The 26,973-nt window shown below is 44.5% G+C and overlaps 1 protein-coding gene across 6 annotated transcripts in view; it reads left to right on the top strand.

The window, feature by feature from the left end:
* inpp4b (inositol polyphosphate-4-phosphatase type II B) overlaps window positions 1-26,973 on the top strand; it is a 138,219-nt gene that overhangs the window by 16,429 nt on the left and 94,817 nt on the right. For 3 of the 6 annotated variants that reach the window (XM_030352558.1, XM_030352560.1, XM_030352557.1), the window contains exons 3-4: window positions 4,197-4,315; window positions 12,014-12,130. In XM_030352558.1, coding sequence (XP_030208418.1) covers window positions 4,197-4,315; window positions 12,014-12,130 — 236 coding nt within the window. Of the gene's footprint in view, window positions 1-4,196; window positions 4,316-5,349; window positions 5,719-8,001; window positions 8,179-10,761; window positions 10,930-12,013; window positions 12,131-26,973 lie in introns of those variants that run through there. The other 3 variants (XM_030352561.1, XM_030352562.1, XM_030352559.1) reach the window with 3 other exon arrangements.

Here is a 26,973-nt window from a genome sequence, read left to right as displayed (position 1 = left end):
ACCTGCAACTACACACCCGCAGACACTTACAGACCCACACAAGTCTTTCATCTGCAACTGTTCACACATCCACAAACTTGTAACCTACACATTTTCTGGTTTAACACTATCTTCCCTCAGTAAGTTAATTCTTTCTTTAATGCAGCGGCTGGATTTTTGAAGGCAAAATTCAAATCTATATGCCTAACAGGGTTGAGGACTTGGTTTATTATTGGTTTTGCAGACCCTGTTGTGTTCTGAAGATACAGCCATCTGATTTGGAGGATCGGTACCTGCTACCTACACTGCTTTCCTGCTCATTTTAAATTTAGTTATTTGACCCTTTGGACCTCATGGTGTTTTGTTCTAGCTTATTCCATTCTGATAAGATGTTCTTTATTAAGCCCAGACGGGAGTTTCAGCACAACATTTTGTGAGATGCAATTTAGCAGATAAAATAACATGGAAAACACCACAACGTGTGTATGTCTTCGCTACAGCCAAGGATCAAGGATATCTTTATTATCCCCGAGATGCAGTTTGTTGTACAGCCAGCAGTAACCACATCACCATCGAATAAACAATAAGTATAGTATAAAAATCTGGTGGAGTAAGGTTGTAGGCCTCTCTACACCAATATATCTCTGGTTGGGACTTTCTTAAAGGTCCCATGACATGCTATTTTATGTATTCTTTAATATAGGTATTAGTGGGCAACTAACACAGTATTCAAAGACGTTCCTGAAATTCAGCCGTGGTGCAGAGTTACAGCCACTCTGAGCCAGTCGCACATTGAGCTTCCCCCAAATGCGCTGTTTTGGTGTCTGTAGCTATAATGCAAATGAGGAGGAGCGAGGCGGGTCAAGGAGGAGGGTGGGGGTGTGGCCCTGAGCAGCTTGCAGCCACGGTACCATGCGCTCTGTTTACAGTGGATGTATCGCAATGGCGAGGCGCACACAGCCTTTAGCCGTGATCTGTAAATATTCTAGAACACACGGGAGTCCTGGAGCTCTATATCTAAATATTATCATATAGCCTACATAGATATCTATATCATATAATATATATTATAACGGCCAAAAGCTGTGTGAGCCGATATTATGAATCTCAAACGACCGCGTTGGGTTCTCCGACGTTCCTGGTTCTTCAACGTCCTCATCAATGTGAAGTAGACTGAACCGCGACAAGGAGGAGAAAGGGATCGTTGCCGGGCAGCGCTTAGGCACCTCCGCCTCCGGCGGTGGTCCCTCAGCGGGTCTCAAGCTGGAGACATTCGCCGCCAACAATCCCTTTCTCCTCAATGTCGTGGTTCATGTTCTTGAGGGAGTCAAAGCCAAAGTTCCTTCCCCCCAATTCATTCTCAACCTTGGCTGAGATAACCCCCAATACGAGTCTCGTTGTAGAAATACCAGAGACGTGAGTCCGACAGAACGGTTATCCAAATAACAAGGAAGTGTACAACACTTGCGTTACAGTCCTGGAGCTCTATATCTAAATAATATCATATAATACATAGAAATCTATATCATTTAATACATATTATCACGGCCAAAAGCTGTGTGCGCCTCCAGACGATATTATGAATCACAAACGACTTTGTCGGGTTCTGCGACGTCTCTGGTTCTTCCACTTTCACATCAACCTGAAGTCGACTGAACCGAGCGCTGCCTGCTGCCGGCTGCCCGCTGCCGGGCGATGGTGCCTCGTGGCAACCGGCGGCATGTCGCAGTTCATGTACTTCAGCCAGTCAAAGCCAAAGTTCCTTTCCCCCAATTCCTTCTCAACCATGGCTCAGATAACCCCCACAACAGTCTCGTTGTGGAAATACAAGACACGTCAAAGAACCGACAAGAAACACTTGCGTTACAGTGTGTGTATTCACACACACACACACACACACACACACGTGGCGCTCGCACGGTCGAGTCTCATTGGCGGGCCAACGTCTCTGGGCGGGCCAGGCAGAGTAAGGGGAGGAGCTGAGATTCCTGATGACGTCATGAATGCAGACATTCCAAATCAGCGCACTTGAGCCTCCGTTTTTTCAAAGGCAAGCAGAACAGCTAGTGCTCGTTTTACACCAAACGCAAGTTTTAGCCATTGGGGGACCATAGGCAGGCTAGGGGAACTCATATTTACGTTAGAAAACCTCATAAAGTGAGATTTTCATGTCATGGGACCTTTAAAGAGGGCCCGGTGCAAGCAATGAACTGGACTAGATACACGCTCTGTTGTGTGCTGCACAATTTGTCTCAGCATGTCATTATTTAGTCACACGCACCACAATTTTCCAGTCACCATTTCATTCAAGACTGCTCCTCCACTGAGCATTTATTTATATCAAATATGGTGTTTTTAGAATCTTTGCAGTTATGTCAAGAACAGTATAGTGGTGGTTGGAAAGGGAAAAGTCAGCCACCATGTTATCCATGTTTAATGGATCTATTTCATCTTTCTTGGCAGCAGGAAATCTTTGTGTTAAGTATGTTTGGTCTGTGTATTTGGATCAATTACAATGCAAACCTTACCCAAGCTTTGCAGTGCTATTTTTACTTGTTATTATCAGGGCTGGCCCGAATACATCATTTCAAGCTTTGAATATTCGTTTGGTTTTCCATACCAGCGTTTGTATAAAATCAATTCACACAGCATATCTTTCCCTGCTTGATTCGGAGCCGGAGACCAACATTTTTTTTTTATCAACACATCATTTTTATTTTTTAAGTTCTACACTGATATTTTCATTTCGTAAGGAAAACGACAATATCACATAGGATAATAGCCTAAAGCTCCACTCACATCGGTCCAATCTTGTTTCTACCGACACAACTTAGTTCCTACTCTACAAACGAATATCAGATATTTGGAAATTCAGGCTAGTTAGTTTTTCACTAGTTATAATAACTTAGATGTAAAAAGCGTATATTTTACTTATTTACTGAAATATACATAAAAAAAATCAAAAAATAATTGGTATTATATTTTCTTTTGGCTTGCCTTATCTTCCATATTTAAATAATTATGGCTTGCCTCACAACCTAAAAAGAAAAAAAGGTCTGATATCATAATAATTGTTCCAGTTTTGATGATAAGACATCTGGGCCAGTCCATTTAGGGTGTGTCTGTCCATAGACAGGAAACGTTGGTTTCCTCTGAGGAATTGTGGGAAGCAAATGTGCCTTCCTGTCCTATGAGCGATAACAGGATCCGGTGACTGCTTGTACAAATTAAAAAGCTCATAAATCGCAGTCTCATGGACACACAGCGAAATTGCCGACATGCACTTCATTAAACTAGGCATTCAAGGTAAAACTATTCACACTGCTTTGACTGCCTTTATTTTGTCTGTGGGGGAAGGTTATTTCCTGGACCTAGTATTTTGTGGGTCATCTCACGTTTTACTTTAGATTCCAGGACTGGACGTGCTCTTGACTATTGGCTCTTTGAAGCTGACTGGTGATACAGGCTGACATCTGTGATGTTCACACCTTTGTAAGAAAGGACATTCAAGTCCCATGCTTTGCTTTACTTCAAAGATGTTTCAGTAAAAAGCATGTATGTGACGTAATATACCATGTATATTTCCTAGGATGTATAGGGAGTAGCAAATTACATTGTATTAATGTTGGCTAAACATAACTCATTATGAGGGTTTTTTGGTCAGAATATGTACAAAGTGTCTAGTGCTTATATTCTCGTCTGATTTCTTGTGAGCAGAACAAAACTGGGTGCAGAACAGTTTAGTTGCTAAGGTGGTCGACTCCCGGCCACAGGGGCAATTGGCTCAATCCCCTGCCTCTGAACCTTACCTGTAGGTGTCCTTGAGCAACTTTTCCCAGCCCCGCCCTGCTTCTCAATTCGATTCAAATAACTTAATTTCCACTTAAGGAATTTAATTTGCCAGGTTCAAGTACAGTGCATTCAAGACATGTGAGGCAGGAAACATACAAGTAGATGACATCATACAAGTGCAGGCTTAAAGCAGTCTACGGTTAAATCATGCATACAAACATAGGCTAGAGGATTTCATTATAGTTCTTTGTTAACTTCTTTAGCATATATCCGTAGACATGATTTAACCCCTCAATGGTCATTTTAGACTGCTTTAGGCCAGTGGTGCTACAAGGAAGATCCCCTCCTCCATCTCCCTCCATCCTTCTCTGGTTGTACCCTCTGCTGTACATGCGTTTGACTGGCTCCCTTCTCCCCCTCCCTAGCTTGTCGTGACCTGGTGATATCTGGCAGCAACAGGAAGCCCAGCGCGGTGGTCCACGTGGCGGTGGTGGACCCCCGCGAGCAGTCCCTTGTCAGCCAGACCTCCACAGAGACCGTGGAGGTAAGGGGACACATGCATATGCACACACACACACACACACACACACACACACACACACACACACACACACACACACACACACACACACACACACACACACACACACGGACACACACACACACACACACACACACACACACACACACACACACACACGTGCATCTAAGGACACACATGCATACACACACACATGTGCACATACATGCCGACAGTCGCAGACACACTAAAATGCACAGTAAATACAAGATACAAAGATAAATCCACATACAGACACAGGAAATGGTAAACACGCACACAAACACAATTCCTTGCATAGGTGTGCATTTGTACTCTGTACATTCTATCCCTCTTACTCTGAACCGTATTGTTTTTGTGTGTGTGCTGTGTTTCAGGCCGTCCTCTCCGTCTAGTTCTCCTACCGTGTCTTTATTGCAACTGAGCCAGCTATCTGGAACACTAAACACACACTAACCTCCTCCATGGTTACCTTCTTTCCCTGTGACATTTGAGGCTTTCTGACTCTGAGGGTCTGTGTGTGTGTGTGTGTTTGTGTGTGTGTGTGTGTGTGTGTGTGTGTGTGTGTGTGTGTGTGTGTGTGTGTGTGTGTGTGTGTGTGTGTGTGTGTGTGTGTTTGCGTGCACATGTGAGTACGTGCCCAATAGGGGAATCTTAGGGAGACATTTGTGCCCTCTGATCTCTTAAACTGACTACTGATCTCTTAGGCTGACAGAAGGAGAGAAGGAGAGAGATTGCTGTTTCCATGGCAACAACTCCACACATGTGTGTTTGGGGAGGGGGGGCAGCTAGGGTGAACGGCGTGGCAACAGCTGCCCTAAGTTCCAGCATGGAACCACACTTTGCTTCAATGCATACGGAGTGCAGGCACACAGCAGCATTCGCACGCACACACACACACACACACACACACACACACACACACACACACACACACACACACACACACACACACACACACACACACACACACACACACACACAGACACATGCCAAAACACAAGCCAACACACACCCAGTCTCTTCCCAGCGTCTGCTCAAAGTTTTTCCTTTCTGTTCCATGAGGGCAAAGGCTCCATGAGGAGGAACCACAGAGATCAGTTCACTTCCTTGCTAAGCTAATCGCGCTGAACTAGCAGAACGTATTCAGGACGCCTGCTTCACTACGCTCTACTCCTACGGACTAGTCAAAGGATTACTTTCTGTGTGTGTGTCTAAGTGTGTCCGTGTTTTGCGCGTACAGGATGTGGTGGTGTAATATATGCTTGCTCAGCTAAGCGCACACATACACACACAAACACACTGCTTGTGCAGGGATGATTTCATGGCCCCAGTGTGCAGGATTTTGAAATAGGACCATGGACTGCTTTCGGCTGCAGAAGAACAGGGTAGGTACCAACCCCATAAATACTGCATTGCAAATGGAAAGTTTCTTCTGTCATAGTTCAGCGTGCTGGGCTATGTTGCGGCACATGTAGCGGGGTTGCGTTGCCTTGTCGTGTCATGTCAAAAAAGATGGACTTAGCCATGGCCACTCATTGTAAGGTTTGGAAGTTTGACAGGCTTTGAAATGATATTGAAATGTGAACATGGCTGTGTTTCAGCGAGTCTGAGCGGCTCTCACGCATCAACAGCAGCATAGCTCTTTTTATGGATTAAGTGGGATGGCTTCTAGGGATTTACTGGGATGTTTAACAAAAATCTGTTATTTTGTTTTTAATTCTGCTACATTGCAATAAACTGTTGCTGGCAGTCGTTCATATTGTGACTCCCTCGACTCATACATCCCATAAAACCTTAGATTGCCCCCGCAGTGTTTTATTGGTTTTTCGTCTCTTAGCAGTTGTCCTAAGGACACAGCTGTTGCCAACCTCAGATTCGTCCCGTTTTTGTTCTTGTGAGAGTGGGTGCATGCCTTGTGTCGGCAAGCACATGCGTGTGTGTGTGAGAGAGTGAGAATGTGTGTACGTGTGTACGTGTGAATCCGCACGGTGAGACGTGTGGTCCTTAAGATGAGGTCCATCTGTGTCCATCCTATTGGTCACATTCTCAAGAGGCCTCTCTCGTTTGTATGAAGGTCAGTGCCTGGGCCAAGAATCTCCCTCTTTTAGCTCTGGGGGGAGGACGTATTGTTGATAATGGAGGCAAAGCCCCAGAATCAATGCAAACTCAAGTCTAAATAACCTTTCAAAGTAGCTCCAAGTCCTCCTTAAACCACTGAGGTCGTATAAGGTGCTGGGGAGGCACAAGACGCAAGATGAAAGAAATGAAAGAACGCACACACTGCTTACCAGTGTAAGAGTGTCTTCTTTGTGGGACCACCCATTAGGAGTATGAATATAATCATGGTATTGGAAGGAGCCTTCCATTAATAATAATAATAATAATAATAAATGAAATTTATATAGCGCTTAATATGGTACTCTAAGACGCTTTACATATTGGCCTATCAAAACTATGTAAGACAGTCTAGGAATAAAAGAAAAACAGAGGTTAAACATGAAGAATAAGGTGGGAGTTAGGTGGGGAAGGCTAGTGTGAAAAAAGGTATGTTTTGAGGGCAGATTTGAAAGAAGAAAGGGTTGGAGAGACTGATGTGGGAGGGGAGTGAATTCCAAAGGGTGGGGCCAGCAACTGAGAAGGCCCGATCACCCCAAGTCCGTCGCTCAGTCCGTGGAACTTGTAGCAGGTTGGCAGAATTGGACCTGAGGAATCGGGAGGGGGCGTGGTGATGGAGGAGGTCGGCAAGGTAGGGGGGGGCTAGGCTGTTGAGGGCCTTGTAGGTGATGAGTACGATTTTATAGTTGATTCTGTGTTTAATTGGAATTTAGAGTGTCATCGAATGACACTGTCATCTGCTATCCAACATTCTCGGTGTGGGATTTGCAATTTGAATTTGCAATATCCGGGGAGGGGGAGGGGGAGGGGCGGGGGTGGTTGAGTTTTGGTTCTGGGTTTGAATCCCAATGTCCGCTGTCTAACCATGAGCACCAGCACCTTGAAATGTCCCATACTTGGACATCTTCGAAATACAAAAGAGCATAGAGCGCAAGTTATTGGATATCTGCTGTTGATTTGGTTTGAATTCAAGACATGCAGAACTGAAAGTCATATGACCTCAAGCGGCACACTAATATGCCAGCCAGACAAAAATCCTGTTAAATGAACATGACTTGTGGTTCCAACAGAGCCAGTATTCCCAAGGAGATTCTCATATCAGTCAAATCCAGGGGATAAAACGGCCTTTGATGTCATGTGAGTTGAAGCGGAGCGTTCCATGACACAGTCCCAAACGGTCTTTCCGTCTGTGTGTGTGTGTGTGTGTGTGTGTGTGTGTGTGTTTACACAGCCTGAGCGGTCAAGGGAATTACTTATAAAAAAACGATCTCAACTACAAACAGAGATTCCCTCTGATTCCGCCCAATATACAGTTAACATGCAGTATTTATAACACACAAAAACACACACACACACACATCCATTTGCCAGAAATAAATAGCTACCAACTCACGCAGACACACACACACCAGACAGACAAACAAGACCAAACAAACAGAGCAACTTATACGGACTGGCGCGCCCCACCCACACTAATGGGCCCGGGCGGGCGTCGCGGGGAGGCTGCGGAGGGAGCCCATCACACAGCAGGCGGGGGCGTGAGAGGCAGCTGTCTCTGTAGCATATGCTCGCAGCAGCGGGGAGAGTCTGGCTGAATGAGCGATTGTGTGGCGGGCTCTGGCTGCTTGTCTGTGTGAATGAGGACAGGCGGACTGCCTTAACTCAGCCTGACGGCGGCACTAAGAGGACCCGGCTGCACGGGAGCTCAGTGCTCTCGGACCGACATGCTGGTGAGCGAGAGCAGCACCGCGCACTCTGCCACCAGAGAGGAGTGCTGTGTGTGCACACACAGCACTGTGTGTGTGTGTTTGTGTGTGTGTGTGTGTGTGTGTGTGTGTGTGTGTGTGTGCGTGTGTGTGTGTGTGTCTACCTGAGATGTGCCCTGCATGCCACTATACAGGAGTTCTTTGTGTGTGTGTGTGTGTGTGTGTGTGTGTGTGTGTGTGTGTGTGTGTGTGTGTGTGTGTGTTGTGTGTCTGTGTGTGTCTACCTGATGTACTTTTTAACTTTTATGTTTTATGTGTCTGTTTTAATGTTGTTTTGATATCATGCACTTTTATGTATGTTTATTATCTTGTGTGTGTGTGTGTGTGTGTGAACTTGAGGTGTTTGCACACCTATGTGTACTTGTTTCTGCATGTGAATGCCTGTGTCTAAATCTTTATTTATATGTTTTTGCATGTGTTTGTTTCTGTACCACTGAATTATTTGCACGCACGTATGTTTGTGTGTATGTGTGTCTGTGTGTGTTTTTGGAAAAAAGGGACAAACTAGACAGTCAGTCGGTCAGTAAGCCCCCCCCCCCCCCCAAACTCTTCGGATCTACACGATTCACGTTAATGTCCTTTTTTGAGTTAAAAACAGCGAATTTCGCCAAAAGGTGACTAGTTTGCAGGTATGACTGACACAGTGTGTGTGTGTGTGTGTGTGTGTGTGTGTGTGTGTGTGTGTGTGTGTTTTTTCCCATTCTATCTATGGCCATGCACGGTCCAGATATACAGTCATGTATTCAGGGAGAGCCAGGCTCCGTCCAGGCAGCACACTGATCTCATTGTGCCTAGAACCAATGGGCTTTTTCCGAGGGGCTGTAGCCAATGAGTTCCTTGCCCAGGTAGCTCCATGGCTGGCCGGCTGGGCGACACCGCTGGGTGACCAGAACCAGTAGAACCATCATGCTTAGGGAGGCGGTAACCAGCTGACACAAGCTTATGTGCGTTGGATTGCATTTGCCCCCCTGCTCAGCACTTTTAGGAAGCTTTATCTTAATACCAGGGATAAAAAATAAAAAAAAACGTTATTTGTGGTGGGTGGAGAAGGGTCTCTGTATGTATTTTTAATGCATATGTGTGTGTGTGTGTGTGTGTGTGTGTGTGTGTGTGTGTGTGTGTGTGTGTGTGTGTGTGTGTGTGTGTGTGTGTGTGTGTTCGTGTTTCTTACAACTGTCTGTTTGCTGCTTGGGTTGGAAATTCTACACTACCTCTATAGCGTGGCTCTCTGACACATGCGAGAGCTCAATGCTTGGAAAGTGTCTATGGATGCACACTATGGATGTGTGTGGTTGGCAATCCAGCTTTACAGTAAGGCATTGCGGTAGTTGTATAATATACTGTGTGTGTGTGTGTGTGTGTGTGTGTGTGTGTGTGTGTGTGTGTGCCAGGGTGTGTTTGTCTACGTGTTATCTGAGTGCTATCTGGACTGGGCCTTGGCGTGTCCTCTGTCCGTCCCCCCAGGCCGGATTCCAGGGCTGCCCCAGAGAGCAGCGATCAGGAAGAGGAAGCTCTGGCTGTAAACACACACCTCTTTGATTCTGTTCAGTCTGGTTCCCCGCTGAACGATTGAATAATTTCCTACCAGGGATGACAGTGTGAGCACTCAAATCTAAATGTCATGTGGAATCAGCTAATTGCTTTTCCACAGTCAACAGTCAAGTGCAAATGTACCCCATATTTGCTTTGAAGGGCCACTATTTTACAAACCGGTTGGTATGTGATTAGCCACAGCAAGCCGTTTTAACATCTGCCCTGGCCGGCGACTTGGTGACATCACAATTGATCCTCATTGAGGTATGCTGGATAGTTCATAAATGGACTGCATTTATATAGAGCTTTTACCCAAGCGCTTTACAATATTGCCTAACATTCACACATTCATGCACACATTCAGGTACACATTCACACACCTACGGCGGTGTCAGCCATGCAAGGCGACAGCCAGCTCGTCTGGAGCCACTCTACCTCCTGAGCTATTGCCACCCATCAGTCTACAAACAATCCCAGTGGACTATGGAAACTGGTAGGCTTATCAATCCATCCTACGTCTAGGTTTCAGGTACTCCCAACTAAAAATTCACAGCTCAGGGCAGATTTTTAAATGGGCTGAAATGCCTAATCACACCCAATAGGTGTGTCTTTTCTAAAATTACTAAAATCACTCTAAAATTAGCCCATCATCAAAAATCGATCCTGAGGTTTAGCAAATTACCAAGAGTTCAAGAGGAACCAACCCCTTTGACTAAAACAACATTTCTGAACGCAAGTGTCTCAAAATAACTGAGAAAAATTGCTTCATCGCAAATAGCTTTGGAAAAAAAACACAGCTGCCTACAACAACAACAACAACAACAAGAGCCAGTCCTGTTTCAAGTACGTACAAATATGCAATAAATCTCTGCAAAAAACCTGTGTTTGGCGACCGTTTGTGAGTAATGGAGTTACGGTCTGATAAACTTTAACAGCAGCATTTATCTTTTCCGGCCTCCGGTCTTGGAACGCTATGTTTGGTGTGGAGCCAGACAACCCAGCCCAATCCCTTGAAGAAAACAGTGGTAAATGGTTGTTGTGGTTATTAAGAGAGGCACGGTGGCGTTACTGCGCCGAAGGGACTGCTTCTGTACTTTAACTCTCCTTCAAGTCACATTTGAGATCAATTCCAGCCCTCACCATGGCTCCCAGATTGCTGATCCAAACTGCCACATCGGACGGGTGAGGCATGAGCATAGTCTCTTTAGGATTCTGGAACGGTCCTCCGACTGCAGCGAGACACAAAAATATAGAAGAAATTCAGCCTACAGTTTAGAGGATCTATATGTTTTATGTTCTGGAAAAAAAAACGGTTTCCAGTCGTAGACTTATACCAACAGACCCCTCTGTTTAGGTTTGAAAGGTTTGATTTGATGCGATGGTATTCAGTTTATTGGGCAACCAATTATAAAGCATCCTGAAGGTTTGCAATTGAAAGTGTTGATCCTTATTTCTAAAGTGAACCTTGATGTTGTTTATGCTATGACAGTAAAAGTAAAAAAAAAAACTCTTATTCTAATTCTCTTCACACTGTCTGGTATCACATTAGTACCACAATAAAATAATCTGTTACCTTCATTAATATTCATATTTATTCATTACTGGCCTAGAAGAATGGGAGGTTGGTGTCCATACACAACAGCTTGTGAGGTCAAGATTGCATATTGCAAAATGCCAATAGATGAAAGAGACACACTGGGAGTGTGCTGGGTATGATAATAAAATACCTCCCCATGGCCAGCATAGTCTACTGGGAGTAATTACACTGTGTTTGTGTGTGTGTGTGTGTGTGTGTGTGTGTGTGTGTGTGTGTGTGTGTGTGTGTGTGTGTGTGTGTGTGTGTTTGTGTATGTATGTGTGTGTGTGTTTCTGTGTGTGGCTGTGTGTGGCAAGTTTGTGTTTTTGTGTGTGTGGCAAGTTTGTGTTTGGGTGTGTGTGTGTGTTTGGCAAGTTTGTGTTTGTGTGTGCAGCCCGCCTGCTCTACTGCATGCTTTGTCCTGCAGGTATCCTACATGTGTTGTTGCCAGCCCACCTGTCATGGTGGCTAGCTCGTGGCCTGTTTCTTTTGGACAGGACTTTTATTTTGATAGGCTCCCAGTGTTGCCGGAGCCCCCGGTCAGCCCCAGCAGGAAGAGCTTTATCTTCAACCTTCTTGTGCTCTTTCATCAGTTGGGTACAAAGCTGGTTAGCAGGTGGAGGCTTGGAGGAGGGAGGCTTCACTGATGATTTACCTTCTTCCTTTGCATGCGTGCCATTTCTCTGCCAGGCTGACCGAGACCCCCTGTTTCTGACGGGGGTCACCTTCCCGCCGGAGCAGCCGGCCAGCCCAGAGACGCTGGTCAAACTAACCGTCTACGATGTGAAGGACAAGAGCCGCCAAGCTGTGAGTCAACTTCTTTTATTCCCGCTGTGTGTTTGCATGTGTTTGCATTTTGGATTGTCACAACCGCCCCCCCCGAGCACGAGCAACAGAGAGGAATGGGGAGGCGCGGGGGGGGGGATTTTGGATTCTGTTTGTGGAGGATGTGTCTTTGAGGTTTTTTCTTTTTTTTTCTCTGAGGGGATTGAAGAGAGATGGAAAGCGCTGTGAGAAACGCTGGCGCAGACCCTCATTATCCATAAATTCATCCGGCGTATCTGGAGGTCCTTAGATGTGGGTGGTGAATTACTGCATAATTTCAGTAATCATGCATGCACTGTCAGTCATGCACCCAGCCCTTGAGTTGTGAGCGAACTGGGTGGGGAAGGCTCCACTGTGTGTAAGGGTGTTGCGGTTTGGGGTGGTGGTGCAGCTGGGGTCTATCCACTTGGGGGGGGGGACGGGGGACGACTACCAGCCAGAATGGTAGGGGGGGAGAGATTTATGTATTGTTTTGTTGTCATGTTTAACTTTTTTTAAGTAGCATAATGTTCTTGGAACACCGTAGCTCTTGAGTGATCTAAAATAGGTGTGTACAGTACCGTTTACTGAAATACCAACTGAAAAAAATATTGAATGATTCATGTCACTGAATGATTAATCTGGAATTTTGTGCCATTTATATCGTTACAAACCCTTTCAAACCGTGGTTGATGCAACATATGTTAACCGAGCAACAAGCTTTCAGGTGGAGCAGATTGTTCCTGAGCAACCACCAACATTTTAGATTGCCACTTTAAAGGCTGCTTAATTATTCAAACCTAAGACCTAACTACTAACGAATGCGATGTGCATACATTCATTGGGACATTGTCATTACCGGCAGGTGTTTATTTGGGCGGATGAAATGTGGTGAAGCATATGCATGAAAATATAAGAAGCTGTGTTCAGCTGCTCCAAGCAGAGATGGTTGTTGCCTTACATGGCTGATACTTACAGCTGACAAACAATCTGCATGAAGTCTGAATTGCAATGGATGGCCAAACATTTTATATACAGTATATATTCATATATTTATTTTTTTAATTGAAGTCAGCTTGAAATTACACTTTTATTTTCAGCAGCACCAAGGAAGTGATTCGTAAAATGAAACCACGTTCTAAGCCTTCCATTGCCAACCTAACTCCGGGATGGGAAATGTTACATCCTAAACCCAATCACCTAGCCTTGAGGCCTTATAGACTGCCACATCAACTAGTTCAGACTCCATTAGAAAAATTATTAAGATCCATACCTTTTAAAATCATCCATGTCTGGTTTGAAGTAGTTGTTTGTTGTTTTTCCAACTCATGCTCAATAGAAATAAGTCCTCTTTTCAGTTTGTTATATTGTTATGCTACATCTGTACTGTTATTTTCCTCCCTCTTAAAAGACTGGTAGCATAATTTGATCAAATTCAATGCCAACTATAAATTTATAACAGGCGTCCGTGAATGTTCTGTGGTTCGTATAAACATGTGAAAACGTTGGTAATAACAAACACCTGAAGCATTTCACATTTGATATATGAGACAAAACAAATGCTGTATGATACATTTTAACTAGGCGTTTGTTGTGACTTGTGTTATCAGGGACTTGCTACATTTCACTTGAGTTAATTTCTCTAATTTGTTATTAGAGGCAGCGAATCTGTATCTCTTTACTCACTATTGCGCTCCCTACTCTCTCTGTCTACCTCTCTTTCTCTATTTTGCCCTCTCTTGTTCTCATTCTTACCTTGCTCCGGGTGAGATTTCAGCCGAGCAGCTGTCACTCTGTCATTGATGCAGATGACACTGCGCGTCATTCAGGCTTGACATCTCAACGCTCAGGGCCCAACCCTTGACCCCGAGGAGGGAGCCTACTGCGATCGGCCTCTCGCTGGGTTCACGTCTGGCTCCTTATCTCCTCACCTCTCCACAGCGCTGAATACTGAAACGCTTCTGTCTTTTTTCACCCCTTCGGCTTTGATGAGCGGGATCACAACCCTTTCTGAGAAATGCATCCTCCCTCTGTCAATTCCTTTCTATACCTTTATCTCTCCTGTCTTTTACTGAAAAGGGAAGACAGGAGGCGAGAAAAAAATAAACATAGTAGGCAGAGGAGGAAAACCAGATGAAGTACAACTGTGCTCTTCATTCTTTCCTCTCTTACTGGGAAGGAATAGAGGAATCAAATAAATGAGTCTTCCTGTCTTTGTCTCTTCCTCTCTTCCTCTCATCGTCTCATCCTCTCTATCTCTCTTTCTCGCTTCCTCTATCCCTCTCTTCCTCTCTTCCTTTCTTCCTGTCTTCTGCTCCACACACACAGAACAGTAGAACAGTGTGATAGTTATCTCTCTCCCACTCCCACTCACACAGTTACTTTTTCTCTGAGCTGCAGTTAGCATTCAGGGTTTCAGCTCGGCTGGGCACGGCTTGGTGCAGCTTGGCTTGTCTGGGTCTCATTAGGGAGTCTTTACGTGACATAGCCGTGACCCCTGACAACGAGCTAACACACCGCTGCTGCTCCCAGCTGTTTAAGTGGCAAAGCGGAGGGCATTCAGCTGAGACCCAAGTTATTTTATGTTGCATTTTTTTTTTTTTTTGCAGTGAATCTGGGATATGCGGCCGTGTACAGTGCAATTCTGTGAAGTGGATGCCGTGTGTGCGTGTGTGTGTGTGTGTGTATGCGTGTTTGTGTTTGCAAGTGTGTGCTTGTGTGCACAGCTATTTTCCAAGGCCAACTGAGCTATTGATGAGCTTGCCGGTTGGAGTGAGGTGTTTTTCTTTGTGTGTGTTTCTGTATGTTTGTATGTTTGTGGATGTGTCCACATTAGCACATAAACAGAAAACTTTGGCACTTCTTTTCAGTGGTTTCCTGCAGTTAATCCCACACATTCCAAGTATCAAATAGCATATGTCATTGCCATGGATTCAATCTAGCATAGCCAGAGCTATTCCTTAAGAAATATTAAAAAAGGTATTGGACAGGAAAGAGGGGGAAATTGATTCTTGAAGACCAAAAAGATCTTGCGGATGATATCCCTTTGCCTTGGGCATCGGTTTTGACACATTTTGGGTGATTGCTACGCAGTCATTAATATTGAACAGATATCAGGAGGAGCTCAGAGGCAGGCAGTAGGGCAGTGGATGAGGGCTACATCCTTCTATTAAATGTCAGCTGTCCAGCCTCGAGTTCTTCCTCACCAATGAAGATCAGGCGCTCGCGTCCGCTTTGTCACTTTCTCTGTGACTCCTCACTTCCAAAGCAATCCCAATGCAGTCTGATGCCCACCTATTCCCCAGTTCCCTGTTGAAATCCTTGAATGTGTTCATCACACCTTAGGCGAAGCATACATCAGAAAGCTCCAGTCTAAAAATTTTACATTTAAATAGAAATGTTCTGCAGATGCGGGGGGGGGGGGGGGGGGGGGAGAGTGTATTGGCTGGGGGTAGTCCCAACCAAGAGGTACTGGGAGGACCCCCTCATGTCCGCTGTGTGCCTGTAGGCACCCTGTAGAGGACAACAAATGGATACGGCTTAACATAAACCTAAACTGTATGCAAATGAGTGCAATTAAAATCTGCAGTATGGTCGTTGCAGCATAGTTTGCCTTCCGATGACAAGACAAGGCCCTGCATGTAATCCCAGAGTTTAATCCCCTGCGGACCGGTACACAAGCTTTCCCGATTTTACCATCAACATTTTCAAAAGTTACCACAGAGCCATGTAGAGTGAGAGTGTATCTCTTTGCGCAAGAAACCGAAGAAGTTTGGAAGAAAATAACACAGAGCCGATGTTTGAAGACACTCTGCTAATGGCTCACCTAGCTGTTCATTGTGGGTTGGAAACTGATCCCTGAGTGTCCTTGTCGTCTCAAGAGGTGGCTCTGGGCTCCGGAGGAGCTCTTTCACACAAACCACAGCATCTTGTTCAACGTATTCTCCTCCTCTTCCACCACCTCTTCCGCCACTTCCCTGCAATCAGGGTTGCAGGCAAACAAAGGGACCTTGCCTTTAATTACAGCGCTATTTTTATCGGATATTGCTCATATTCTATGGGGTCAACTGTCTTACTGCACGTAAGTTACGATATAATGTTACATTACACACTACAATATCAAAAAAACAACTAGACCTATGTTGTATATTTGATATACACATACATACATCATCCCAATTAATTCCAACAATGTTCAAACCCGTAAATATCCTTACTTTTATTATCGATAACGGTCCATTACATTTGGTGAGGTCACATGCCAATGGCGGCATATACACTGCACTTTATGCCCCTAAGTTCTGGGGCAACAGTTGCTTATAGGCCAGCCACCATGCACCATTGGAGTGTTTCCCATAAATAAACGTTACTTGGGCGGTCATTTAAATCTTTAATCTTTTTTCATACTTTCTTTGAGAATGAAAGAATCCTTGGCGATCAACAGTGTTTCCCGTTCATGGACTATGCTTTTACCGTTTGCAATGGATAGAACCTTATTTCACTGCAGAGATGCAGGCAGCACACTGATTCGCTCTCTGTCTCTCTAGTCAACACGTTGAAATGGACCAACTGTGAATAGCCCCTTCTCCATGCTCCTTCTGAATCGAAACATGATCAGGCGCGGGACGAAGAATTGTGGTTGGCTTTCCCCCGCAGAGAAGACGGCTGGCCGAACTCCTTTATAGAATCAGCCTCATCATTCAGGTCACTCATCAGTATTGGCGATGCCAGAAATACCAAAACTCTAATCGAATACGTGGCCTTAATGTCACCGAGTACTCGTGATGTATTGCCCCTGAGTCGTGTCAGAACGAACTTTAGCGCCAATGGTGTTGAGGATATAAACTCCATGTTCCCACACCACTTCATGTGTGTAACGGCCCAGCCCCAACAGAGGGAAACGCTCGCGATTGGCAACGCCTTCCATTCACTTTGTATTATACGCAATATCGCATGGGGCAAAGGATTGTGGGAAGGCTTGCATCAGGCGGGGGCAGGGGGCAGGACCAAGGTTTACCTTCATTAACTTTATGCAAATGAGAGTGTATCGCAACCCACATTTGGCACGTGATATGTGATACGATCACATTCCACGTATACTGGCGGACTCGTTTTGAATTTAATTTCCTGGTTGTTCCATCGACCACGTTGTGAACACCCGCCATTCGGGTGTGGTCTGGCAGGGCGGAACCATGGGGGAACCAGGGCTGAAAACATGATGTCCTTTTGGTCTGTACTGCATCAGCGCAGCTTTCCCCATAGGAAAAACAACAGAGTTGGTCGCGTTCAATGCCCCAAAAACGTCCCAACTGAACGCCCCTTTAGTTAGACGAAAGCCAGGGCATAGGCAAAATGCGGAGTTTAAATGGAGCATTCTGAAAGGTCAGTTTCTTTAGTGGTCTTCTGGCAAGCTGCTTGCCAGGCTAAAGGGCACCTTGGGAGCTTATTTCAACATTTCACTGTGCTGAGTGAGCGACAGCCAATGGCAATTTAGTAAGCACAGGGCTGTTAAATTATATCTGCAGTACAGAACACGGATACGGTATCGATGAATAAAGCATGGTCCTTTTTAATAATAGTAATTTAGCTCAGACCATGGCTATAGGCTAAGATAGACATTAATCACAATTATGTTGTTAATTTCTTCCGCTTGTTTGAGAAAGAGCATAATTCTTTATAGACTTTTTAAACGTCTCGTTTAATCTAGTTTTAAGACTTAAACTCAATAATGTTTTATTCATTTTTGTCAGTAATTATTTGTTATTGTGAATAGTCAATGATTAATTAAGTCAATAATGACTCTGTAACCTCTGTAGTCTCTTTGAGGAAGGCAGAATAATGGTGGGCCATGAAACAATTGCCAGTATTGTTTCTTGGAATGTTTCTTTGTCACTACTTGGTATATATGGTATATATAGATAGGTGTAACAATACAAAGTATGGTACTGAAAACGTTTTTTTTTTTTACTTGTTTTTTGTTACTTGTTGAATGCAATAATTCTTCTTGCACTCTTTGAGCCCTATCTTGCATCCGGCGCAATTGACTTAATCACTGGCGCATGTGTCGTTGATAGTTTGCAACTGGCGCAGAGCACTCTTTTCTCTCCTGCGCCACGCGTCGGTTAATTAGGGAATGATCTTGCGCCGCAAGGGGCGGCTCGGCGAAAGGAGGAGGCGTGTTCTGGCGCAAACGTTCCCTGGTGCTATTTTGACGTTTCAGAAACCACTTGCGCCACAAACCAGGAAAATACCTGGTTTAAAGTCAGCGGCGCATTGTTCAGATGCTATTTTAAGGGCGCATGCATAATGTTGCTTTTGAACCTTGCGCATACACTTTGCTTCTCTCATCTACCTAGCCACTCATTCTTGGTAAATTATCTGCAAACACCGTACAGTAAATGCATATTTTCTTGACACAGACATCGTGTACATGCCCATAACTTTTAGGATTGATGAGTATTTGATCGTGAGAAAACATTGTTTTACCGCGAGTGAGTGTTAAAAAGAATGAATGAATGCGGGCGCGTGTGTGTGCGTGTGTGTTACTTAATAAGTAAATAATATTTACTTATTAAGGGTTAGCTTCGGACAAAAGTGTTTTATCTTTTGCAACTGTCATAAACCTCTGGACACATCGTAGATAAGTATGACATCCCTTTTTAAAATGCACTCGTAAATATGAACATAAAATCAGCATTTTAAGGAATATTTCCAGATTCCTTTGGTTTTAGCTGTTTACTTGGTAGTGGTGGTTTGACCTTTGGTGTTATTCATAACTGTGGAGGTGATAGGAATTGAGTATTGGATGTCTTGCATGATTTCTCATTCTGATTATGAACCTTTTGACTGAGGAGAATCTGAAGAATCCAAAAGGCAGGAAGGGCACTCCACATATTCTGCCCCTCATTTACTCGTTGCTTTTAGGCAAATAAGGATGAATGGAATGCACAAAGGAACCCTTAGAGGTGGATTCAGAGAGAGAGAGAGAGAGAGAGAGAGAGAGAGAGAGAGAGAGAGAGAGAGAGAGAGAGAGAGAGAGAGAGAGAGAGAGATGGAATTGTACGCGAAGCTTTTTGACACATGCACTCAGACATACAGCCAGGTGCATGTGTTCACAAAGTAACGTCAAATATTTTTTTTCGTCCGGTTGAAGTCGCTGCAGACTGGAGAGAGGGCTGGGGATATGAATGGTTATATTTGTTGAGTAATGGCCTCACGTGTATACAGTTCTGTAGACCTTAAATTACAGTTATCCTACCTTTTCCTGCCAGACACATAAAAATGCTTGCCTACAAATCAAATCCCACCTTTACATCTCAGTGCAATGGCTGTTCATTTTAAGATTTTGTTTTTATTTTATTATATATGCCAAGTCTCCAAAAGCTTTTTAATTTCAATTGTAATGACTTTGAAGGGATTCTTGGACTAAGTGTCCATTGGTGGGTCCTGCTTTTAAGGCTTTTAGCTCCTTTTTTCTTAATAAAGGGAGAATTATTTTAAATTGAGCTCACTCATAAAAAGTGTTGGTGCCAGCGAGTTGACAATTAAAGGCAAATAAAGTGGCTTGGGACTATTGTGAAAAAACGCTTGCGGGCGCACTTTATTGATGCATAAACATTCATTCTATCATGTCTACTTCACGCTACATGTTCCCCTCGGCATCCAAACCAAAACACAGCAGACTGCCAGTTAACAGAGCAACATATTACACACAAGTGACCCCTGAAAAAGCCTTTTGACCGCTATAAAATAATTTGATGGTCTCAGCAGGGTAGGCGGGCGACTGTGTAATTATATAAAAAAAATACAACCAGACATTCTATACCAAGCCCCCCTTAGAATCAATGTTCTTTTAATTTACTTTTTTTTTTTTTTTTTTTCGGTTTGTTTCAAATCGTTAAGTACCCTCGACAATAACCACAACAAAGCGAAACGCTCTGCCAGAGAGAGAGAGATTGTGTGTGTGTATGCGTGCGTGCGTGCGTGTGCATGTGTGTACTATATTTGTGTACGTTTAAGTCCACGGTGGGAAAGGGGGGCTGGCTGGCGCAGTCAGTCGTGAAAACAGTTGTTGTAACGGCGCACGCTCAATCAAGGCAGCCATGTAAATCTTAACAGAGAGACTAATTACTTTAGAAGGAAAAAATAAAAAGTGCCGAACACTCCTCTGCTGAGCTGTGTTGGCTGCCACAAGGAGATGCACTTCCCCGCACTGGAAGCCAAAATATGCTGCAATTACTGCAAGCAGACCTCATTACGCTGGCGAAATATCGGATACTTGTCGTCATTAAAACAACAAACAAAAGAAAAAACAACAAACGCACTCTGTCTCTTTCATGTGAATGGAAAAAAGTTATTTATTCAGAGAAAAATCCTGCCTGCCATTATTGTCTTTTGTTTTAACTTGCAAACAAGGAAAAACAAAGTTTCTAAGGAATCGTTTAGACAGGTGAAAAAAGAGGTAAAGGACATTAACCACCTGCTGGTTAGCTTTCATTGTACCTGCCGAGCCGACAATAAGGTATTTACAACAAAACCTCCCTAGGTAACTGCCTTATTGCCTCATTTAATTGGTTGAATGACGTAATATAATTAATTAGGGTTAATTGATTACTTACTTGAGAAAGAAACTGGAAAATACAATCCCCTAATTGATTTGCCATTATCGAATACTAAAGGTGACTTTACAAGCAGGATCCTAGTAGGACATTGTATAGCTGCTGGCAGGGGCGCATACACTACATACTGTTGTTTAAAACTTCATTTTCCATCATATTTCATATGTCACATAATTATATATAGAATAGACCAAGTGATAAAAACAAATAGAAATGGGGAAAATGCTTGATGCTTCACTTTTACATCATACCTGCTCAAGGTCATTGTGGCCGCTAGTCCCTTTTCCCCCTGTGTTTTGCTGCTTGAAATCTATAAATCTATAAATCCCTTCCAGCCTCACAAAAACACGACAATGACAAATGTGCATGACCTGGCTCTCCCGTTTTTTGGCAGCTGCTGGTCTGTCATAGCAAATCTGGTCAAAATGATCAGAGCCATGCAAAAACATCCCCATCTACCATCCACAGAACCCCCTCCCCCGCTCTCCACAAGGTAGTCCTTACATGAGCAGTAAGTAGCCTGGCGCCTTCTAATCAGTGGCGCATTAGAACGCTAAACCCCACCTCTTCAAGGTGGGATTTGTCTGGATCAATTCGGTAATACATTTTTCATTTGAGCATTTAATCAAACGTCCCTCTGACCCAATCAGTGGCAGCACTAAAGCTGGGGCCGCTGTCCACCCACCCACCCCACTCCCCCAGTTCTGCATTACAGGTGCTCTGTCACCCACCATAGAGGCTTAGCAGACAAATGAATTAAGGGGTCACAGGTGACTCACACACTGGGATGCTTATAAGCTTTGCCTCCCTTTGTCGAAATTAGTTTAGTCCTAAAATAGATTGTTGTTTTTCTTTTTGTTTTGGGTGGTTCGAGAGCGGATTGGGGAGGGAGTGGGGCGAGAGTGCTTGAGAAAATCCTCTTTCTGTTAAACCCTTCTTCCTGTGGGTTCTTTGCAGTTTAATGGTTTCCTTTGAGGGGAGACAGAGGTAGAAAGTGCTGATGCGTTGCGGTGTGTGTGTGTGTGTGTGTGTGTGTGTGTGTGTGTGTGTGTGTGTGTGTGTGTGTGTGTGTGTGTGTGTGCATGTACAGTTGAGTATGCATGTCTACGTGAGTCTGTGTGCGCGCATTCTGCGTGTGCACGCGTGTCGGTGCACAGAATTTTCCATGGCTAACTGAGTGACTGATGAGCTTGCCCGTAGGAGTGAGGTGTCTGTGTGTGTACACATCGTGGCTGTGTTTGGATGTGTGTGTATGTGTGTCTCTGTGTGTGTTTCTGTGTGCTTGTGCACGCACATTCGTGTGCAAACTGCGTGGCTGTGTGTGTATTAATGGCCGACACTTTAACAGGCTAAAGGCTCTGAACCGGCCACTAGACATACGGCAGCTCAATTCTTTCTATCACCGGAGTTCTGTGGGTGCTCATTATTCCAGTAGGAGTGCACCTTGATTAGTGTACCCCTCATCCAAAATGTACAGTTCAAACGAGACTTGGAGAAAACATGCTCAGTCGGTTGCCAGTGTCTGCTTAACTCAGATTGATGATGATATATCTTTTCTCTGTTCCCCGGAAGGACAGTGGTGAGCCATTAAAGACCCTAAAAGTCCCTTCCCTCCGTTTTTTTTCTTATAATTTCTTCCCTTGTCTCAAGAATCAACAATTTCCCAATCTCATGGACTATTTATGAGTGATGTACAAATCACATGTTTGCATGATGTATGTTTGTATCTTGTTATCTGCATATGTACTCATCCCCGCTGTCCCACAGCCCCAAACGACAAATACAAGCATCATATCCGTCTCACAAAGAGCTCTCTCTCTCGTGTGTTGTGGACCTGTTTTGCTGCTGCACGTCAAATGACAGAGATGTCTAATAAGCAGGTAATGTGGGCCCGAGAAACCCAACACAACAAGCACGCTGAGACAACTCGGCTTTCCCGTCTCTCTACCTACTGTGCATCCTGTTAGTGGTGCTGTCGAGAGGTTGAGAGATGGGGAAATGGAGTAGGTATGTGTGCTGCACTAAGGAGTGTAATAACGATAATAATCTCGCCCTCGATGATCCCTTATGGGATGACATAGTCAGTAGATCTCTCCCGAGTGCTGAAACTACTTAACTAGCAGTAAGACAAGGAAAACAATGGGCAGAGGGAGTTAGTGGGCATGTAAACACTGGTGTATACAAATGTGTCTTTTTATGAAAACATGGCTATTGTGCAATCTATCCAACAGCCGAGGTGAGATGCCTCACAATAAACTGTTTCATGGATGAAAAAGAAAATACCATGCAAATGGATTCAGGGCTGTCCCTATTGGTCGGATGTGATACATCACGATGTAATTCATTGCAATATATTTGTAAACCGTTTCCTTTGTTGGCCTTTGTTGCAAATCAAATTAAAAAAGAAGGGCACACCCCTGTGACTGACCGGGCAAGAGAGAGAGGGAGAGAGAGAGAGAGGGAGAGGGAGGGAGGGAGAGGGGGAGGCAGAGAGGGAGAGAGGGGGAGGGGGTGAGACAGAGAGAGAGGAATAGAGAGTGATCAATAGTAAAATGATAACAACATGTGTATCATATTGCTTTTGGCCATTACAGAGATGAGTCCCGTAACGATGCCTGGATTCAGTGGCAAGTACCTTCCAGCCCCAACATGCTGATCATTGTAACACACCTCTAGAACACACACACACAGACAGGGCATATGTTTATCCAGACTCTTCCAGAAAGAAGGACTTTTACCTGCCTTATTTAATCATCATGCACCTAGACGCCTGTTACAGCTGAACCTGAAATAAACAAACAGACGTCTGGCCACACTGTTGAACCGACACACGCCTAACACTTTTGATGCCATGGTAACTGATGATGGCTCAGCATTTCAAAGGGGTTTCATACACCTCTTCTTTCTTTAGCAACGTAAATCTGAAAAGCAAGCTTTGTAATTGTTGTATTTTATTTCCCTAGTTGTAGTGATTGACAGTCACCCAGTAAAAGTAAATATATCACATTCCCGAGTGCTTTCCAGAGTCCAAAACAATGCTACAGCTAACTAACACCGATCAGCCTAAGGGACTTCAAGAGTCTATAAAGCATTGCTTGACTCGAACAGGTGAACGTTCAGTTCTGGATTCAACGTTGGTGTTCCTGCAATGGGCACATTGTGTCGGCTTCAGATGTTCACATGGCGTGGAGGTGCTGAGGAGCCGGGCCAATCACTGTCTCTGTGACTGAGCCATTGATCTGGGTAATTGTCACCTGCTTCTTTAAAGGGAGCTGAGAGAGCTGTTTCCTTTCCTCCATGTAACTGTTTGAAGAGGGGAACACTTCAGGCTCTGCACTACCATATTTTTGTTTGCGTGCGTGCGTGCGTGCGTGCGTGCGTGCGTGCGTGCGTGTGTGTCTGTCTCTGTGTGTGCGTGTGTGTGTGTGTGCATGACCATGTATGTGTGTCTCTGTGTGTGTGTGTGTGTGTGTGTGTGTGTGTGTGTGTGTGTGTGTGTGTGTGTGTGTGTGTGTGTGTGTGTGTGTGTGTGTGTGTGTGTGTGTATGTGAAAGATCATGCACAGCCTGTAGCCTTATTGGCCTGGGGGTTAGCTAGGAGCTGCATCCTGTTATATAAATGCTTTAAATCATAATACGCTCTGCAATCTACCATGGCCTTGTACGGTGTATCGCAGGCAGCGCACACGCAGACAAACCCCACACTGCGAGCTTAAAGGTTCGATGGCATGATAATGTCACCTTATGAGGTTTTCTGACATTAATATGAGTTCCCTTAGCCTGCCTATGGTCTCCCAGTAACTAGAAATGGCGTTAGGTTTAAAACGAGCTCTAGGTATCCTTTTCTGCCTTTGAAAAAACAAAGCTCAAACGCGCCGATTTGGAACTTTCCCCGTATGTCATTATCCGGGGACATGTTACCTCCCTTTTCTCTGCTTTGCCCAATGAGCTATGACCGTGCGAGCGCCACGTGTGTGTGTGTGAATGAACACACTGTAACGCAAGTGTTGTACAGTGTTCTTTGTTATTTGGATAACCGTTCTGCTGTTGGTGTTATGGCGCATAACACCTCGCGGCGGTGGTGCCTCGCGGCGGTGGTGGTGCCACGCGGCGGGAGACAATCGTGGTCAACAATCCCTTTCTCCTGCATGTCGCGGTTCAGTCTACTTCAGATTGATGTGGAATTGGAAGAACCAGAGACGTCGGAGAACCCGACACAGTCGTTTGAGATTCATAAGATCGTCTGAAGGCGCACACAGCTTTTGGCTGTGATAATATATATTATATGATATAGATATCCATGTATAATATGATATTATTTAGATATAGAGCTCCCGGACTCTCGCTGGAGCAGCCGGATGGTTCTAGAATATTTACAGAACACAGTCAAAAGCTGTCAGCGCCTCGCCATTGCGATACATCCACTGTAAACATTAGCGCATGGTACCGTTGCCGCAAGCTTCTCAGGGCCACACCCCCACCCTCCACCTTGACCCGCCTCTAATAAACGGCACGTTTGTGGAAAGCTCGTAGTGGCTGTAATTCTGCCAAAGCTGAATTTCTTGAACGTCTTCAAATACTGTATTAAGGGCCCACTAACACCTATATATAAGCATCCATAAAGTAGCACGCCATGGGACCTTTAATAAAAAACTTTTATGATGATTTTCCTGTAATGTGTTAAAGGAAAGGTTGTGAATGGGGCCTTATTCATGCTAGCTCCGGCGCAAGTGCGAAGAGCAAGGTTTAGCCTTGCGCTAGGCAACAAGCGCATGAATGGTTAACTGATAGAGCGATTAACATCTTCACCTATACTCCTCAGCGTACCTCTTATCTACGCTTTCCACCTAGTCATGTGTTTGGGAAAGTACATTTTGGTTAGAGATGATGCCAGAGGCAACAACCACCAACCTCTGGCCGGGTCTGGCTGATGCTAGCCAAAGATAACAGCAATAGTGTCTTAATGCTTGACGTAGAACTAGATGACACAGATCCAGGCTTGTGTAGAAAAGAACCACCGAAAACAAAACAACCAATTGAATACTGATAGTGAAGAATGTGTGCCGATTCATCAGTTTCTGGAAGCCTGTGGTCTGGTTTAAAGTGACTATGTGAGCAGGTGGCCTCAAAGGGCTTCCACTGTCCAAACTGCTTCGGTATTTTTTTGTTGCAGCACCTTTTAGTTGTATTTAGATGCAGAACTAAAGGGCTGATTATGATATCTCCTGGTTGGTATGAGGAAGTTATCGGTGGTTTTGGTGTGAGGGAGAGCTTTTGTCCGCTGCATGTTTGTAATGTTGTTTTTTTTGTGAGGTCCCATCGAAAAACGAGATGGTTCATCTCAAGGGGTTTTCTCTGAATACAATTGAAATATATATGGTGCGACCACCATATATTATGGTCGCACGTTCACGCAACGCAAGGGGGTTACGGACCCGCTACGTCCTTGCGGACCCTCCTTGGGTCCACTTCAAGGGCCTGACGTGCCCCTCACAAAAATTGTAACCTTGCGTCGAGGCGACGCAGCCGCAAGGGCTATTATTTTTCCGCTAACTACATAATTTCCGGCAATACGCTTTGTATTTAAAAAATCAAAGGCAAAGCATGTTACTTTTGCCTTCATAGCCGTAATCTTTATTTTTATTCGTTAGTAATCTGTAATAATAAATCTGTAAATGTCATAGACTTAGAATGTATTGACGAGATCTTCTGTTTTTGTTGCACATTGTTTGAGTCGTATTCACACGTGCCATTTCTTTGCCAAAAGACTGGTTGGATCAAATTAGGGTTGTTCAAACCAGGGCAACTTTGGACCTTGATTGACCTAATACATCTAAAGGCCATATTGGTTCTAAACGATTCGGCAACTAGCTGTGGATTCCGCATTCAGTTTCTCAATGCCCATTCCACCAAACTAGCGGTGAAAAATTCCCCAATAAGAGAGCTGTGGTGCAGGGGCTTAAATGCATTTAATGGCAGAGAGAGGTGATGATGGGGAGCTAAAATCTGTGGTACCGTTTATTGAATATTGCGGTCATCTAGATGGATTTACAATGATTCTGTTTCTGATCGGCCGTGCCTGTGTTTGCGTGTGTGTGTGTGTGTGTGTGTGGGTGTGCTAAGGGGGCTTTAGTTGGGTGTGTTTGGGTGTGTTTGTTTGTGTGTGTGTGTGTGTGTGTGTGTGTGTGTGTGTGTGTGTGTGTGTGTGTGTGTGGGTGTGTGTGTGTGT

The sequence above is a fragment of the Gadus morhua genome, chromosome 3 (assembly GCF_902167405.1).
Source record: "Gadus morhua chromosome 3, gadMor3.0, whole genome shotgun sequence".
Taxonomy (NCBI): domain Eukaryota; kingdom Metazoa; phylum Chordata; class Actinopteri; order Gadiformes; family Gadidae; genus Gadus; species Gadus morhua.
Note: the sequence above shows the minus strand (reverse complement) of the source record. Positions and strands in the feature narration are given on the sequence as shown.